Genomic DNA, 17,962 nt, shown 5'->3' with positions numbered 1-17,962 from the left:
AAATATGAACTCTAATAAAGACACATGTAGGTATATGCTTTAAACTAAGTATACGAGTCGACATATTCCTTAAAAATTAATAATAATGGGTTTGTTATTTTTGTGTTTGATAGACAGAGATTGGTGATTTAAATTCTCAAGGTTTCAAGCTCTGGTAGATTTCTAATTAATTTTTTTTTTAATCTAGAGATTTTCAGATATTCAATTTAAACGTTTAAATCTCGATACGTCTTTTGAGCACAAAAATAAAAATTTGAGTGAGGTTTAGCATTAGGTAAGAGAATTGTTCTGTAAAAATTTTGATTTATAAACAACTAATCGTGGAAATATGATTGGATGGCATGTATAAAAATAAGTATAAAATCCTCAGCAGTATATATAGCAGTTTAGACAGTTTTATGGACAAATATATGTAACCCATATACGAAAACATAACTATATTTTGTAACGGGTGTGTATTGAGAAGGTGAGAAATTCTGAAATAATATTATAGTTGCATTCCGTTTCCGTGGTTAACTCAAGTTGTGTGAATTTCCACTTTTTATCAATATTTTATTAGTAAATGTTTGAAAAAAACTTGATGCCACTGATCCAAACTGAGAATTCAAAGACCCATCTATACCAGCTATATAAAAAAAAATAAAAAAAAAACAGATAATTATTTCCCTTCTTTTATAAACAATTTTTCGAAAATTTATTCTTCTTAAATGATTACTCCGACCTTGGAGAGAGCATTTCGTCTCATATACTTGGTTTTAAGTATATACTTATACAAACTTTTAGTAAAGTTCTAAAGAGTTTGGCCTTTATTTTAATGTTTTAGGATGAGCAGAGGAGGTGATATGTCATATAATGCGGAGCTTTGATTAGACGAAATCGGCAGTGAAGTGGCAACCATTTCCTCACCAAAATCTAAAACTTAAATTAATAATTTTTGCACTTCTTATACATTTACTTTCTATTATACAAATCCCCTAAAAAACAACAATGTTGTAAAAACCACCCCGCTTCGCAAATAAAGCAAACCGAAAAAAACAAAAGACACAGCCAAAAAAAGGTAATGATATCAATTTCTTCGCCTCAGTGCCATAGCGAGACTCGAAAACAATTTTTGACAGTAAAAAAAGTAAGTATTTTGCTTTTCAGCCTCATTGTAACAGCACAATTCTGAAATATCATTTTGACAGCCTACAGATGTTAGGATTTTAAATTTCCTCTCCTTGTTATTACGAAATGAAGATTTTCACCTCCCAGTTGGCTTTTGTGGTAATATGGACAGATTCCCTTGATATACCTAAATTTAATTAAATAATTTTTGGTGGTGTTGCACAAAGTGACTAAAACCTTGTTTCAAACTTGTTTGCACAAAGAAATAGTCTTAATAATTAAAAACTTAGTGAAAACTAAACTATTAAAAATCAATTACAAAAAAATAACTTTCATCCCAGCTTAAACCAGAGCAAGGAGCCCAACCACAAATCCACCACCACGTCAGGGGGCGCCCCCCCCCCTGGATCCGCCACTGTGCTTAGCCCAAACATATTACTTTAAAAATGAGCAGATGCTGAAGATTCAATCTACATAAAATGGAAGAATGAAAAGATTCACTTTTAAAGGATTTGGGCGCACCCCTTCTCCCAAAAACATTGACCTTTCACCCTCCCTAACAGCTGATGCGCACCAATGGAAGACCTAACTCTTAGAAATACTGCATACAAATGGGAAGTAAGCACACATTTTGGGACTAATGTGCCACCATGTTGTGTCAAGATCTCTGAAACTGGGAAGATAATTATACAATGTTTAAGTTGGATATGTGGATTCCGATTTCTTTTGGGATAGAATATCTACCTATTATAATCCTCCAGAGGCTGTTAGAGTCACCATGGATCTAATTTTGACAGTGAAGATTAAAAAAAAAGTCCAAGGAATTCAGCAGTCACAAAATGATTTTTTCTGCTGCATAACCCACAATGGAATCGGGCGAGTGAAACACGGTTAAAGCCTTAAAATTATTTTTAGCTAATACTGACAGAAATCTAGCCTAAAGTCTTTGGAATGAAAACTGTCTTTAATTTTAATGAGATCTAACCCTCAACTTCTTAATTAGCCAAAAATGCCTTTCTTACATAGCCCTCTCAAAACTAAGAATAAGATACACTTGAGAGAAACAGATCCTTTTCATTCTTTCAGAAAATTTAAATAAAACACAATGGTATCCGTCAAGATCTTTCAACAAAATTTTTCCTTTTATCACCTCAATTTAAACAGCTTGATAAATTAAAAGAAACATATTAATTTTTTTATGACGCTTAAACACCGTTTACATGTCAGGAAGTTTATCATTATCACTGCAAAAACTTTACCGCACATTACATTTTCAGCTTACTTAGAATTTGGTTGGCTTTTGGCACATATTTTTCTTTCAAATATGCTTTGAGCTTTTGATGTGGAGGGTTTAACAAGAATAATCTAAGTAAAAATTGCTTTAATGTGTACTCCATTACTATTAGGTAATCTAATTTCATTTATGAATTTCTATTACAACTAGCTTTAGGACCAATTTCATTTACATTTTTTTTTTTTTTTTAGCAAACTTAGGCTTAATTAATCTTTCAAGCCAAAAAATATCCCTAGATATTTAGCTCAGGAGCAGATGAAAGTCACTGATTAAAAATTAATCAATGACGACTCGACCTATGTAGAAAATAATCGTTTGAATCAATAAAATTTGCAACAAATCTTTAGCATTTATGGCACTTGGTATTAACCAAGTGACATACAGCAATCGCCAATTCTGTCGGTCTGTCTGTCGGTCCCGGTTTTGCTACTTTAGGCACTTCCAGATAAGCTAGGACGATGAAATTTGACAGGCGTATCAGGGACATGATCAGCTTAAATTAGAAATAGTCATTTTCCCAATTTGACCATCTGGGGGGGGGGGGAGTTGGGGGCCGGTTAATTCGTAAAAAATAGAAAAAATGAAGTATTTTTAACTTATGAGCGGGTGATGGGATCTTAATGAAATTTGATGTTCGGAATGATATTGTGTCTCAGGGCTCTTATTTTAAATCCCGACCGGATCTGATTACATTGGGGGGAGTTGGAGGGGGGGGGGACCTAAAATCTTGGAAAACACTTAGAGTGGAGGGATCGGGATGAAACTTGATGGGAAAAATAAGCACAAGTCCCAGATACATGATTGACATAATCGGAACGGATCCGCTCTCTTTTGGGTAGTTGGGGGGGGGGGGGGTAATTCTGAAAAATTAGAAAAAATGAGGTATTTTTAACTTACGAACGGGTGATCGGATCTCAATGAAATTTGATGTTTAGAAGGATATCGTGTCTTAGAGCTCTTATTTTAAAGCTTGACCGGATCTGGTGACATTGGAGGGGGGAGTTGGGAGGGGGAAACCTAAAACTTGGAAAACACTTAGAGTAGAGGGATCTGGATGAAACTTGGTGGGAAAAATAAACACAAGTCCTAGATACATGATTGACATAAACTGAACGGATCCGCTCTCTTTGGGTTAGTTGGGGGAGAGGGGTGGCTATTTCTGAAAAATTAGAAAAAATGAGGTATTTTTAACTTACGAACGAGTGATCGGATCTCAATGAAATTTGATATTTAGAAGGATATCGTGGCTCAGAGCTCTTATTTTAAACCCAACCGGATCTGTTGCCATTGGGGGGGGAGTTGGGAGGGGGGAACCTAAAACTTGGAAAACACTTAGAATGGAGGGATCGGGATGAAACTTGGTGGGAAAAATAAGCACAAGTCCTGGATACATGATTGACATAAATGGAACGGATCCGCTCTCTTTGGGGTAGTTGGGGGAGGGGTTAATTCTGAAAAATTAGAAAAAATGAGGTATTTTTAACTTACGAACAGGTGATCGGATCTCAATGAAATTTGATATTTAGAAGGATATCGTGTCTCAAAGCAATTATTTTAAATCCTGACCGGATCTGGTGACATTGGGGGAAGTTTGGGTGGGGGAACCTAAAATCATGAAAAACGCTTAGATTGGAGGGATCGGGGTGAAACTTGGTGGGGAAAATAATCAGAAGTCTTACATACGTGATTTACACAATTGGAACGGATCCGCTCTATGGGGGGGGGGGGGTAATTCTGAAAAATAAGAAAAAATGACGTATTTTTAAATTACGAAGGAGTGATCGGATCTTCATGAAACTTCATATTTAGAAGGACCTCGCAACTCAGATCTATTATTTTAAATCTCAACCTGATCAAGCGTAATTGGGGGGGGGGGCTGTTGGGGGACCGGAAATCTTAGAAAATACTTAAAGCGGTGAGATCAGGATGAAACTGGATGGGAAGAATAGAAACCTGTCTAAGATACGTGACTGACATAACCGGACCAGATCTGCTCTCTTTGGTGGAATTTGGGGGGGGGGGGGGGGTAATTTTGAAAATTGAGGTATTTGTAACTTACGAAAGGGTGACCAGATCTTAATGAAATTTGATATTTAGAAGGATCTTGTGCTTTAAAGTTCTTATTTTAAATTCCGACCAGATCCTGTGACATTGGGGGGAGTTGGAGGGGGAAACCGGAATTTTTGGAAAACGTGAAAATTGGGGTATTTTCATCTTACGAATAGATGATCGGATCTTAATGAAATTTTATTTTTAGAAGGAATTCATGTCTCAGAGCTCTTATTTCAAATCCCGACCAGATCTTTTAACACTTGGGGGAGTTGGAGGGGGAAATCTTGGAAAAACACTTGGAGTGGAGGAATCGGGATGAAGCTTGGTGGATAGAATAAACAAATGTCCTTGATACGTGATTGACAGGATCGTACTGGATTCGCTCTCTTTTGGGGAGTTGGGGGGAGGGGTTCAGTGATTTGGCGATTTTGGTGCTTCTGGACGTGCTAGGACGATGAAAATTGGTAGGCGTGTCAGGGAGCTGTTCAATTTGACTATAAAGTCGTTTTCCCAGATTCGACCATCTGGGGGGCTAAAGGGAGAGGAAAATTAGAAAAAGATAGGTATTTATAACTTACGATTGGGTGATCGGATCTTAATGAATTTTGATATTTAGAAGCACATCGTGACTCAGAGCTCTTGTTTTAAATCCTGACCGGCATTAAGCCTCTTATTTTCCTTTTTAAATCAATCAATTGATTCATAGAATTTTGTTAGAGCTCATACCATATGATCTCTTGGCTCTTAGCTCTTCTCGCCTCGTCACAAGTGCCATATGAGCTCTTAGCTCTTGTTCTTTCTTGTGTTAAGCTTTATCAGATCTGTAGATCAACAGGTTCCAACTTTATTTAAGATATGGTACCTTAGTCCATGTTAGTATGAGTCAGGTCATGCACAACGCACTCGACGTACCAAATACTTAAAACGTCTTTTTAATCGCCCTAAGCTGATAGGCTACATGAGAATTTCAATTTAAAAACATTCCTTATTTTGGCCAGAATTTCTTCTCTGCAGCACCAAGTAGCGCAGAAATCCACACTTGGTTTTGACAAGGCCATTATATATATATATATATATATATATATATATATATATATATATATATATATATATATATATATATATATATATATATAGCCAAAAAAAATTTTAGCCAAAACATCTCTTATTTACAATAGATATCCTTACCTGTCAGAATATTTTGGAAAGCAGATTCTACATTTGTTGAATCCAACGCCGAGGTTTCAATGAAAGATAAACGATTGGCTTCTGCAAACGCTCTAGCCTCATCAGTTGGTACACTGCGCAAATGTCTAAGATCACTTTTATTACCAACAAGCATTATAACTATATTTTGATCAGCATGGTCACGTAATTCCTTCAACCACCTCTCAACATTTTCATAGGTTAATTGCTTGGCAATATCATACACAAGTAAAGCTCCCACTGCACCGCGATAATAGGCTGAGGTGATTGCTCGGTACCTCTCCTGTCCAGCTGTGTCCCATATTTGAGCTTTTATAGTTTTTCCATCAACCTGAAATGAATAATTACAATATTAAATGGACAAAATCGATTGAGCACTCGGGAAGTTTGGGAAGTCGATAGTTCAAACCAGTAAAAATGAAAAATCATTCGTAGATCCACATCATTAATATCTAATTAATTCTATATCAAGTCCATTTACTTATTTTCATACATTGGTTTACTGATGTCTTGAAATGATGCAAGGATCATCCATTGATTCTTTTTCCAGTGAAAAATTTGATATGAAATGGAATTTAAAATTTAATAATACAAATAACCCAAGTTTTTCTCTCTATATGCATAGACTGTAAGTTGCAATGAAGCATAGGTGGTGTGTAAGATTTTTGCTAATAAAATACAAAAAGCAGAAACACACATTTGCCAACACACATTTGCCTTTTGGAAAAGTAGTCACACAACACAAGAGAAGTGCTCTTAAGTGCGTATGACGGCATATAGCAAGATTCTGATGATCGCATATTGTTTCTTTGTCATTATTAGAGAAGCGCATCCATTTCTGGTTGACCATCCTCCTCCTTGTGGCAAACTAAAAATGCATAAAGTGGGCTTGCTTATAGGCAACATTACCTATAGAGTAAAGCATATTAGTCCAGGAGCCCCGCGGGCAGCAGGGCGAGGTCTGTATTCTATATTTATTTAATAAACCTCGTTTCAGATTTTTTTTTTTTTTTTTTAGTTTTATCACTCTTTGTTGAATAAATATAGAATACAGACCTCGCCCCACTAACCGCGGGACTCATGGACTAATACGCTTCGCTCTATAGGTAATGTTACCTATAAGCAAGCCCACTTTACGCATTTTTAGTCTCGTTGGAGAGGGATTTTAGAAACCTAAAAAATGGATGTGCTTCTCTAATAATGACAAAGAAACAATATGCGATCATCAGAATCTTGCTATATGCAGTAATACGCACTTTAGAGCCCTTGGAACGAAAGTATACATTTACCATTCCATTTTTTGTTACCAAACATCACGTTTTCCTCCTCATCTATTCCTAATCTAAGCAACTCGGTCTTCTTAACAGTAATTTTGGAATCACACTTGCGGCTCAAACTCTCAAAAGCTTCAGAAATTCATTCATTTTGCTAAAAATTCTGTCTTCGTTATTCCAATCACCTGCAAATCCAAGTCTTAAGGAAGTACTTATCAGGCACTCTAGCCAGAATCAAACCCCTGTTCATAAAACTGAGGACTAAGACGGCGGTTAATTATTTAGACACTTCCCAATTTTTAGTCTGAAAGTGAAAATTGGTTCAAGATGTATGGCACCCTATGCACCTTTTACTGAGTCATCAAGGGAAAAACCAATGGCGATAATTGTTTTCTCGTCTGTTTTGAGTCAAATATGAATTCATTCTAAACATAAAACGTTTTCAGGTAATACACTTTGTTATTTTCCTATTGAGAGTCAGGGTAAATGTGTCACTCAGACATCCCCTAAGGAGGATTTGATATTCGATATTCCCCAATCACAATTCTTTCAGAGTCAGTTCCTATATGAGGCATTTACCACTGACGAGTAGGATCAAATATAATAATAACAGACAGGTAAAACTTTTCACTTAATTTGTACCTGAATAAGCATTTCCATCCTAACACTATCGGTTACTCTTATCGTTGCTCTCTGCCTCTGTTTTAGCAATTAAGCTTTAGGTATTCAACACAAAAACGATCACTTTAATATAGGTTGTCTTTTCCCACGGTATTGAAACCAATAAAAAACAAGAAACCTATTTCTATTTGGCTTTTGAAAAAGCAAAAGAAAATAGCTATTACATGAACAGATAAATTTGTCTGTTTTCTTCAAGAAAAAAAAGAAAAGAAAGAAAGTATCTGTTTTCAAAGAAAAACAGTTTTTTAAAATGCAATTATCCCTTGACTTTTTGTATTATTAATGATTTCGAAAGTACGCTTTATAAGTCATTCACATCCTTAAATACGTTTTTTTTTCTTCGGACAAATAGAGCCAATGGACTATTTTCTGTATTTTCTGTCTATGCTAACGATATTTGAATGTAATTATTTTATAAAGCTCAAAAACATATTATTTTTTGTTAATACTAAACGACAGCAAGTTAACAGGAACAGACTTCGATTAAATGGCTAAAGGACAAGGCTCCTCCTATACTGGCACACAGGGCGTCGAATCCACGTTTCAGTTTATAGGTCTTTTCTTTTACAGCTTAGCAAGCCTGTCGCCAAAACATGCTGGAGCAAAGATCAATTCCTGGGACCTGTCTTGCCAAGCAGAGCATCAACCCACTGCACTACCACAGGGTAGATCAAATCAATTGCAAGAGAAAAAAAGAAGAGCCATGCGAGATGAAGTTAAGCCTAGAAGGTTATACAGGTCAATAAACCTAAGAGGCATTAGTCTGAATTTTTGTAGGAAGCGTATTTCCACTCTTAGATTAATAACTGAGAAGTGCATGAGTCATTAAACACTTTTAGTCCAAAGTTTTACACATTATGAGCAAGTGTCTGATTCAGCTGACAGAAGAGCTTTATCTAAGGTTTTATCCTTGTATGATAAATACAAAAACAAGTTTTTTGTTTACTGAAAGTAAGGAGCGACATTAAAACTTAAAACGAACAGAAATTACTTCATATATGAAAGGGGCTGTTTCCTCATCAACGCCCCGCTCTTTACGCTAAAGTTTGACTTTAGCGTCTCTTTACGTCTCTTTTTTGTCTCTTTACGAAATTTGCATTTTTTTTTTTTTTTTTTTGGCTAAATGGCTTTCTCATAGTTTCGATCGAATGATTTTGAGAAAAAAAGGAGCAGGAGAGGAGGCCTAGTTGCCCTCCGATTTTTTGGTTACTTAAAAAGGCAACTAGAACTTTTAATTTTTTACGAATGTTTTTATTAGTAAAAGATATACGTAACTTACAAATTAGCTTACGTAACGAACTTCTGTATTCTCATGTTTTTATTACGTATATGAAGAGGTTCACCCCCTCGCTCTTTACACTAAAGCTTAAATTTTGTCCCAATTTCTTAAGAATGACCCCTGAATCACAACAGCCGTAGAATAAATAGTTGAAATTACTAAAAATACTTTAGCACAAAGAGTGAGGTATTAGGAGGAGGTGAGCCCATCATATGCGTAATAATTTATGCTCGTTTTAAGTTTTAATGCTTCTCCTTACCTTCAGTTGGACAAATTCCTCCATGGAAAGTTCCCCCAACATATCCCCTCTGATCAACCCCCTCTACCCCTGAAAACGTCTGTACACTTCCAAATAACCATCACTATATGTAAGCACTGGTCAAAGTTTATAACTTGTGGCCCCTCCCACGGAGACTGTGGGGGAGTAAGTCGTCCCGAAAGACATAGCTATAAGGTTTTTTGACTACGCTGAATAAAATGGCTATCTCAGAATTTTGGTTTGGTGACTTTGGGAAAATAATCAGCGTGGGAGGGGGCCTAGGTGCCCTCAAATTTTTTTGGTCATTTAAAAAAGGCACTAGAACTCTTCATTTCCATTAGAATGAGCCCTCTCGCAAGATTCTAGGACCACTGGGTCGATACAATCACCCCTGGAAAAAAAAACAAAAAACAAACAAATAAACACGCATCAGTGATCTGCCTTCAGGCAAAAAATACAAAATTCCACATTTTTGTAGATAGGAGCTTGACTTCTCCAATAAGGTTCTCTGATACGCTGAATCTCATGGTGTTATTTTCATTAAGATTCTATGACTTTTAGGGGTTGTGTCCCCCTATTTTCTAAAATAAGGCAAATTTTCTCGGGCTCGTAACTTTTGATGGGTAAAACTAAACTTGATTAAACTTATATATTTAAAATCAGCATTAAAATGCAATTCTTTAGATGTAGCTATTGATATCAAAATTCCATTTTTTAGAGTTTTGGTTACTATTGAGCCGGGTCGCTCCTTGCTACAGTTTGTTACCACGAACTGTTTGAAATACAAAAAACAAGTTGTTTTTTTTTTAACTGAAAGTAAGGAGCGACGTTAAAACTTAAAACGTGCAGGTATTATTCCGTATACGAAAGGGGCTATCCCCTCCTCGACGCCCCGCTCTTTGTTTTGGTTACTCAACTAACTGACAGTATTTAAAATAGTAGGATGCACGAAAAGTGTGGTTTAATCCCGCTTTCTAGGGCTATAATGAAAGAAAGGTTGAGATGGCTAGGCACATTCTGTAGATGAAGGATGACAGACTACCGAAGATTGTCCTCTCGCCCAATCGTCTAAGGCAAGATAAAAGCTGATCGTCCTCGTTTGGGATGGGAGTGTCGCAAGTTTAATTTAAAGGGAATTAAATGGAATGGGAAATTTAAAGGGAATGGGAACTTCCTGGGAGGATGTAAAGAGGGAGGTTTTGAACAGATTGGAATGAAGGAGTGTGCATAACTGTGTTGGCCTTAGGCGGTTTGGTGATGTGGTGTGTTTTTAGTAGTGACAGTTTTAAATCTACTACAAATGATTTTGGAGTGACATGTATAGAACAGGTTTAAGGCATTTCATAGCAAAATGTAGTAACCTAATTAGTTTCACATGGTAACCTTCCTTCACAGAAAATAAAATTATCAATTATACAAGTAAATCCTCAGCAGATACAAGGAATGCAGTAGGAGAAACGGCTGTCATCCTATATTTTCTTTATGTTTTTCTTTTCTTTTAATCGGGTAAGGCTTACAAAGATTTCATGGCCAGGTGACCTGATTCCTTATATATGACTAGTTAGGATATGTCCAGGGAAATGTAGAATGCTGTCAAATGTTGAATCTTCTTTTATAACCGGATTAGATATTATCTTTTGAAGGCTGTGTATCCATTCAAAGCAATTGAGGTCAAAAAGACCGTGCCCATGGAGATCCATCCATCACATTTCTCCCCATATTGGGCAATTCACATACACTTACATAACGGGCAACTTCACTTACCTTGGTATTAGTAAGGACTGTGGGAGTAGTGAAGATGTTAAAAGTAGAATAGCCAAGGCTCAAGTTTTTTCACAGTTAATAAAAGTTTGGAAGAATAGGAAGATATGTCTGCAAACCAAGACTAGAATTTTGGAAGGTACAGCAATGACAGTGGTCAAGTATGGCTCTGAAGAACGGGCGCTCTGAAAAGCTGATGAAGATTTACTATATGTTTCCAGAGAAATTCCCTACATAATTTTCTGGGTACCTGGCTACCTGGCCATATTTCAAACAGTAGGCTGCACAAAAAATTTGATTCAATACCGCTTTCTAGGGCTATAATGAAAGAAAGGTTAAGATGGCTAGGGCACATTCTTCAGATGAAGGATGGAAGATTGTCCTTTTCAGCCAACCATCTAGGGCTAAATGGAAAGCAGGTTGTCCTTGTCTGAGGTGGGAGGATGTCATTAAGAGAGATTTAAAGGAAATGGGAACTTCCTGGGAGGGTGTAAAGAGGGAGGCGTTGAATAGATTGAAATGGAGGAGGAGCACGGCTCATTTAAGCTGTTTTTTTTTGTGCAAAGAACTACAAGAGCAGCTGTAATGATTTTTTTCCAGAATGATTATATAGAAAATGAAAATCAAAATAATTTGCTTCTTTAACTAGTTGAAGCTCTTCCAATTAGTACTAAAACTTTTCATAGGCTATCTTAGTAACAATATTTGTAGCTGAAAGCCATCTTCTTCTTCAATAAATGGCACCTGGGATCTTTTAAAGAGTTTCATTTCACCTTCAGACCTTTCAAATTTTTCCCATTAATTTTCTGTCAGCCACTAACAATTTCTGTTGTACATCCTAGTATTTAAATTCAATTTTCAGAGGACAACCTAATCCAAATTATATATAAAGTATCTGGATTTCATCAACTGATTTTCCCACAAATAAAACACCATATATAGATAAAAACATTGAATATGTCAAAATTATATATACAATCTTAAAATTAAATATATATATATATATATATATATATATATATATATATATATATATATATATATATATATATATATATATATATATATATATATATATAGTTTAAAGAGAGGAAATATCAATTTACAATGCAGAGTCTGTTGATTTCCTTGCTTAGATCAATAACTGATGTGTCTATTCTATCAGACTCATTTATCCCTCAGTTAAAGATTATAGAGATACATTGAAAAGCAATAATTATGCTTAAAATGCTGTTTTTAGTCTTTGTTTACATTTGAACATTCTATTTTATTTTTCTTACCGAGTGAATACATTTCTGCAAAACAAATTTCATCAGAAACAACTCTAATTTCTTTCATCAGAAATTCCTAAAAGCTTGAAGAAATATGGTATAAGCAATAAGGATCATGTCCTGTGATTTTATATTTTTATGAAAGTTACAGCTTAAAAAAATAGATAATAAGTTACATTACAACTCACATCCTAATTTTAAACAGACTAAACTATTTGCTGTTCTAAGCAAAGTATCTTCCACTCATAAGCTGTGCCATTAATTCCTAAACCTCAGTTGATCTTTCAGACACTGTTTCAGACAGAAATTTTCAAGTGGCCATTAAAAAAATAATATGTTGCTCAGAATTTTCACTTAATCAACTATCATGGTCGAATTTTTCAATGAGAAGAGAAAAGTAGCATATTTGGGAACTTTCTTAAAAATCTGAAACCTTTTTTTTTAAGGAAAAACACCTAAAATGTTGGGAAAACTGCAATGTTTGCTTAAATCCCATTTATGATAAAACTAAAGCATACCTGTATGCTCCTAGTTGCAAATTCCACTCCAATGGTTGATTTTGATTCCAAATTAAATTCATTTCTAGTGAATCTTGATAATAAATTACTTTTCCCAACTCCAGAATCTCCAATCAGTACAACTAAAATAACATGAATATGATCATCTATTAGAAAAAGCATGAGCTGTAAAAGGGCTAATATATTGCAATAATCTACCTTCAACTACAAAAACCAGTCTTGATTATTGTGTGCTAAGAACAAATTATATTTAAAACTACTCAATAGAAAAGCTATTGAAGAATTAACTAAAAACAGATACAACTGCTGGCTTAGTTTAATGTTGTAATACTATTACCTTAAATTGCAGCTAGGAGCAATCTAAGGATTTCTCCTTGTATAGCACTAGAATGATGACTTTAGTTGTACACAAAGTTCAGTAGTTACCAGGTGCTCTTCCAAGTTCAGTAGCATCCCAATTGAGTTTACACTGTCAGGAGAACCACTCAGCATCTAGCCTTCATTTGAAAGCATCAATGGATTCAGCAGTAACTGTTTCAATTAGATAATTTGTCCCAACTGTTGACAATGCATGTAGAAAAGAATGAGCATAGACACAGATATTGTAAACTACATGACAAGCTTCAGGTGATGACCTCTAGTTCTTGAGTTGGTACAAGTAGTAGAGAATAATGCCAGGGGAAAATTATCCCTCAATAAAATGGCATCCCCTTTATTTCTCCTATAGACAAGTGCAGGGAGATTCAGCTTTGATAGTCTTACAGCATATCAAAGCTGTACATCTGGCATGTCTCTGCACATCTTTAAGAACTCTTATGTCTTTTTTAAAATATGGGGAGGCAAAAGACATTCCAACTTCAAGCTTAGGATGAACAAGTCACTTATGTAGAAGACTGATGGCTTTAGAGGAATGAGTGAAAATAGTACACTTAATAAATCCCAAGGTTGAACTAGTCCAAGCAGTAGACCTCTTAGCATGAGTGCTGAATTTTAATTCATCAGCAATAGTGACACTAAGATCCTGCTCATTAGTTACAGAGGAGAGTGGGTGGCCTAAGAAAAAATATGAGCAGCAAAGATTCAGTTTGCCAAAATGAATGATATAGCATTTGCTAACTTAGAATTCAAGAAGTCAGGCCTCAGCCAACTGACCCAGCAGTTGAAGATTATTAGTAGCAGGGCATGATCTTCACAAGACAAAGCTGGTCCAAGAAGCTTCAGGTTGTCTGAATAAAGAGTTGATTTACTGCTGATAATGGAAGGAGCATCATTGATGAAGATATTAAATAGTATATGACCCAAAACACTTCCCCGAGGAACCACTCAGAACATGAATTCTTCAGTCTCTGACCTGTTAAGACATATTAAGACCTTTCCATTAAGTAAGGCTTAAACCTGTGTTGCAAGACTAAATGACGAAATCAAAACAATTTTGTCCTGAATGCAGATTACGGGTTACTACGAATGCAGTCAAATGTGTTAATTACAGTTCTTGGTTCCATGCAGGGACTGAAAAGTGTGCTAGGATAGAAATCACTAGTTGGAATAACTCCTGGATGTGCCTAGATTGCTCTACTAAGTCTAAGGTAAATTGTACTTCTTCTCCAGTGCTTTCTATCCCCCCATCCGGAACTTCTCGGACACCCCGTACCCCTGTTGAAAGAAGAAGGATTCTTAGCATTCTAAGTGATCTCAGCAGCCCTAAACATTTTCAAGACACTCCGCTCAGCCAGTTTCCTCTATTGACTGAAGAACCAACCGTTTCTAACAAGGCTGGCACTAGTTTGTGTGATCCTACAATTTCCCTTGTCCCTCCCCAGCGCCGGGGCTGTTCTGAAGGGAAAACAAATGCATCTTGCCAAACAATTGACTGTAGCAGTGATAAATCAGTTGAAACGGACACTGTCCCTACACCCCCCAAGCTTTGTCCAGTTTTAGCTTGTAATAACAAATATTGTAGTTTTGCCCATGCACCAAAAGTAGATGATGTTAATTCTTCTCCCTGGGGCCCTGTTCCAGTGTCCCTGTCCAAAGATAAAAATTGTAAGAGCCACTCATCTCCCTTCCGCCGTCCTTTTTTAGTGCACCGCACTCAAGCAAAAATTTCTCATCAAAGTTCATCAGGCACAGCTCAAAAATTGACAAACCCTTCCCGATCACGAACTCTCCTCCCTTACCCTTTGCTACCTCCTCCCCCTCCCCGCATACAGAAGTCCTATTTCCTCCCCCCTCACAGTATGCTGCCCTATACCCTCCCTACTCTGCCACAAACCAGCAATTTCTTGACGGACATGAATCACTATTCCCAACCAGCCCCCCTTTCCCAGCACCTTACGAAACCCCACCCCAAGCCCATTCGTTTTATCCCTCATGCCTACCCTGCCAAAGTGACCCAGGTCTGAGACTTTTTGCATTCAATAATTGTCTTGTTATGAATCCTAATTGTTCTCCTCGTGCTTCATCCATATCATTGCCCGTCCCCCCACCCCCAAATCCCCAAGACAAATCCTTCTCTTACTCTAATAATTCATCTATCGATGTTGACTCTAATAGTCATCCCATAAAAGTCAAATGTGCTCCCTCAGTCCCTTGTTCTGACTACATTAATCTGGCCCCCGCTAAGAATCGCACCACACCCCCTGTACCCATTTGTAATTTAAATAAAGTTAAATGTAAAAATGGTACCTTTGCATGTCGCTTTAAATTTCCCACACTTTTGTTAAGCAACGCTGAAAGTCTTAATTTTGAAAAACTTAATTAATTAAGACTCCTTTTCTAAAATATATAGATCAGACATAATTGCTATTACTGAAGTACATGCTCAAAACACACACATGTTAAAAATGAATAATTTCACCCAGTTTATTAAACTCAGACCCGAAACCCACCCTCTGGGTAAGAAAGGGGGTGGAATTCTTTTCTTTGTCCGTAATGATTTTTATCCTTCAGAAATATTAGTTCCTTGTCTTACTCCCTTTGATGAAATTTTGTGGGTTTGTGTTCGACCTAAGGTCTTACCACGTCCTTTCAATTTGATTGTCCTGTGTTGTTTTTACTACTCTCCTGGGCAGAGAGCAGCTGAAAAAATAATTTTATTGAAAAATTGCATGGCAGTGCTGACTATGTACTATCTAAATACCCAAATGCTGGAATTTTCCTCTTAGGTGATGCAAATGAATTAAAACTTGAGTCTACATGTAATACTTTTTAGTCTAAAACAAATTGTAAAAGTCCCTACTACCAAAGGCAATTCTACTCTTGATTTAATATGCACCAATATGTCAAATTTCTACAGACCCATCACCATTCTTCCCCCTCCTGGAGGTAGTTACCACTTTAGCCTCCTCCTATCTCTACTAGCTACAGCTAAACATGCCTTTACTATTACTGAAACCGTCTTTAGACCTCTAATTGACTCAGGACTCTACAATTTTGGCTCTTGGATCACTAGTGAAAATTGGTCCCCTGTGTACCAAACAAATGATGTCGACTTCAAGGCTTTGTCCCTCCAAAATTTATTGAGGAGTAATTATGAAGCCCATTTTCCGGTGAAAAAAATTAAAATATGCTCTACCGATAACATTACATTACTGCGACTTTTAAAAAACTAATAAGGAAAAAAAATCAATTTGTTCAAGCAAGAACATATCACACAAGCTAATGATCTAAGAAAGTTCCTGAAGAGAAAATTGAGAAAGGCAGCTTCTGAGTATTACAATAGTAAGGTTAAGGATTTGTATTCTAACAAACCCAAACAATGGTACAGGAAAATTAAAGAGATTTGCGGAAAACACCCTGTTGAAGTTAATTTTCATCTCCCTGAGCCCCCTTACAAGATAGTCAACGATTTGAACCTGCATCTTGCGTCCATAGTACAAAGTCTCCCCCTTTTGCTGGCTCAGGTGAAACTATTCCTCCCTCCACCTCTTTCCCCCAAATTTAATTTCTCCCTCTGATGTTATAAATAAATCCGAAAGCTCAAAAAATCAAGTACTTGCCCATTAGACATCCCAATCGACTTGATTAAAGCCTTTTCAGACACAACTGCCGGACCTTTATCTGATATTTTTAACCAAATTACAAAATCTGGTAAATTCCCAAGTTGCTGGAAACTAGGTTTTATAACACCCATCCCAAAGAAATCTTCCAGTCTGACTATAACCAACATGCGTCCTATTACACTCACTCCAGTTTTTTCTAAGCTCTACAAAGGGTTCCTTTGTGACTGGCTTAAAATTAAACTACGCATTGACATCCGACAGTTTGGTAATTTAAGAAAAACCTCCACCACCCATTACCTTGTACACTTGATTCACACGATCCTAAGTGAACTAGAGAAACCAAATGTTTGGCTAAACCTGGTTTTAGTTGATTTCCGAAAAGCGTTTGACTTAGTTGACCACACTATCCTAATTCGTTTACTACATGATAACTTTGAAATTGACCCAATTTTAGTAAATATTGTTATATCATTCCTTTCAGACAGATCACAAGTTGTAAAATACAAAAATACCTTCTCTAACCCCCTCCCTAGGTACTGTGGAATACCTCAAAGAACCTTATTGGGACCACTATTATTTCTTGTCATGATTAACGAAATTGGCAAGGAATTCCCCCAAAGATGGAAATATGTGGATGACTTGTTGATCCTTGAAGTATGTCATAGGAATATTAAAAATGACACCGTTGAAATCCTAACCCAATGTTCGGATGAATCTAAGAATCTAAATATGACAGTAAATCCCACTAAATCACAGATAATGACGATCAACTTCTTGAAATCTACTCTTGCTTTTTGTGACCCGATCCAAAGCAATATGCTAGTGAAACATGTTAAGCTTCTTGGTGTCACAATTTCTAATGATCTTAAATGGGACACACATGTTTCCAACATTGTTAAACAAGCAAATGTTTCACTATCCATTTTTAAGCTGCCAAACAAATTTAATTGTCCTAAGATACATTCCCTCCATGTTTACTTATCCTTTATCAGGCCATTATTGGAATATGCATGTCCGGTCTGGCATTCGCAACTTTCAAATAAACTTAGTGACAAAATCGAGTTGGTCCAAAAGCGTTCTCTCAGGATCATTTACAAAGAAGGCAAAATTCCATACTCCTTCCTCCTTAAAGCTGCACACATTGCCACCTTAAAAGAAAGGAGGGAAAAAATTTGCCTGCTTTTCGCTAAATCAGTCATTTCCAATCCCTGTACTGAGGACTTACTCCCTGATTTTCACAATCCCATTAGACTCCGACT

General features: G+C 36.4%; 1 protein-coding gene across 1 annotated transcript in view; it reads right to left on the bottom strand.

Moving 5' to 3' along the window:
* LOC136035351 (ras-related protein Rab-11A-like) overlaps positions 1–17,962 on the bottom strand; it is a 28,358-nt gene that overhangs the window by 4,901 nt on the left and 5,495 nt on the right. The window contains exons 2-3 of the mRNA XM_065717098.1: positions 12,703–12,824; positions 5,642–5,990 (exon numbers count right to left, since the gene is read on the bottom strand). Of these exons, the coding sequence (XP_065573170.1) occupies positions 5,642–5,990; positions 12,703–12,824 (471 nt within the window). The remainder of the gene's footprint in view (positions 1–5,641; positions 5,991–12,702; positions 12,825–17,962) is intronic.

This window comes from Artemia franciscana, chromosome 14, assembly GCF_032884065.1.
Source record: "Artemia franciscana chromosome 14, ASM3288406v1, whole genome shotgun sequence".
NCBI lineage: Eukaryota > Metazoa > Arthropoda > Branchiopoda > Anostraca > Artemiidae > Artemia > Artemia franciscana.
This window is presented reverse-complemented; position numbering and strand designations above follow the sequence as displayed.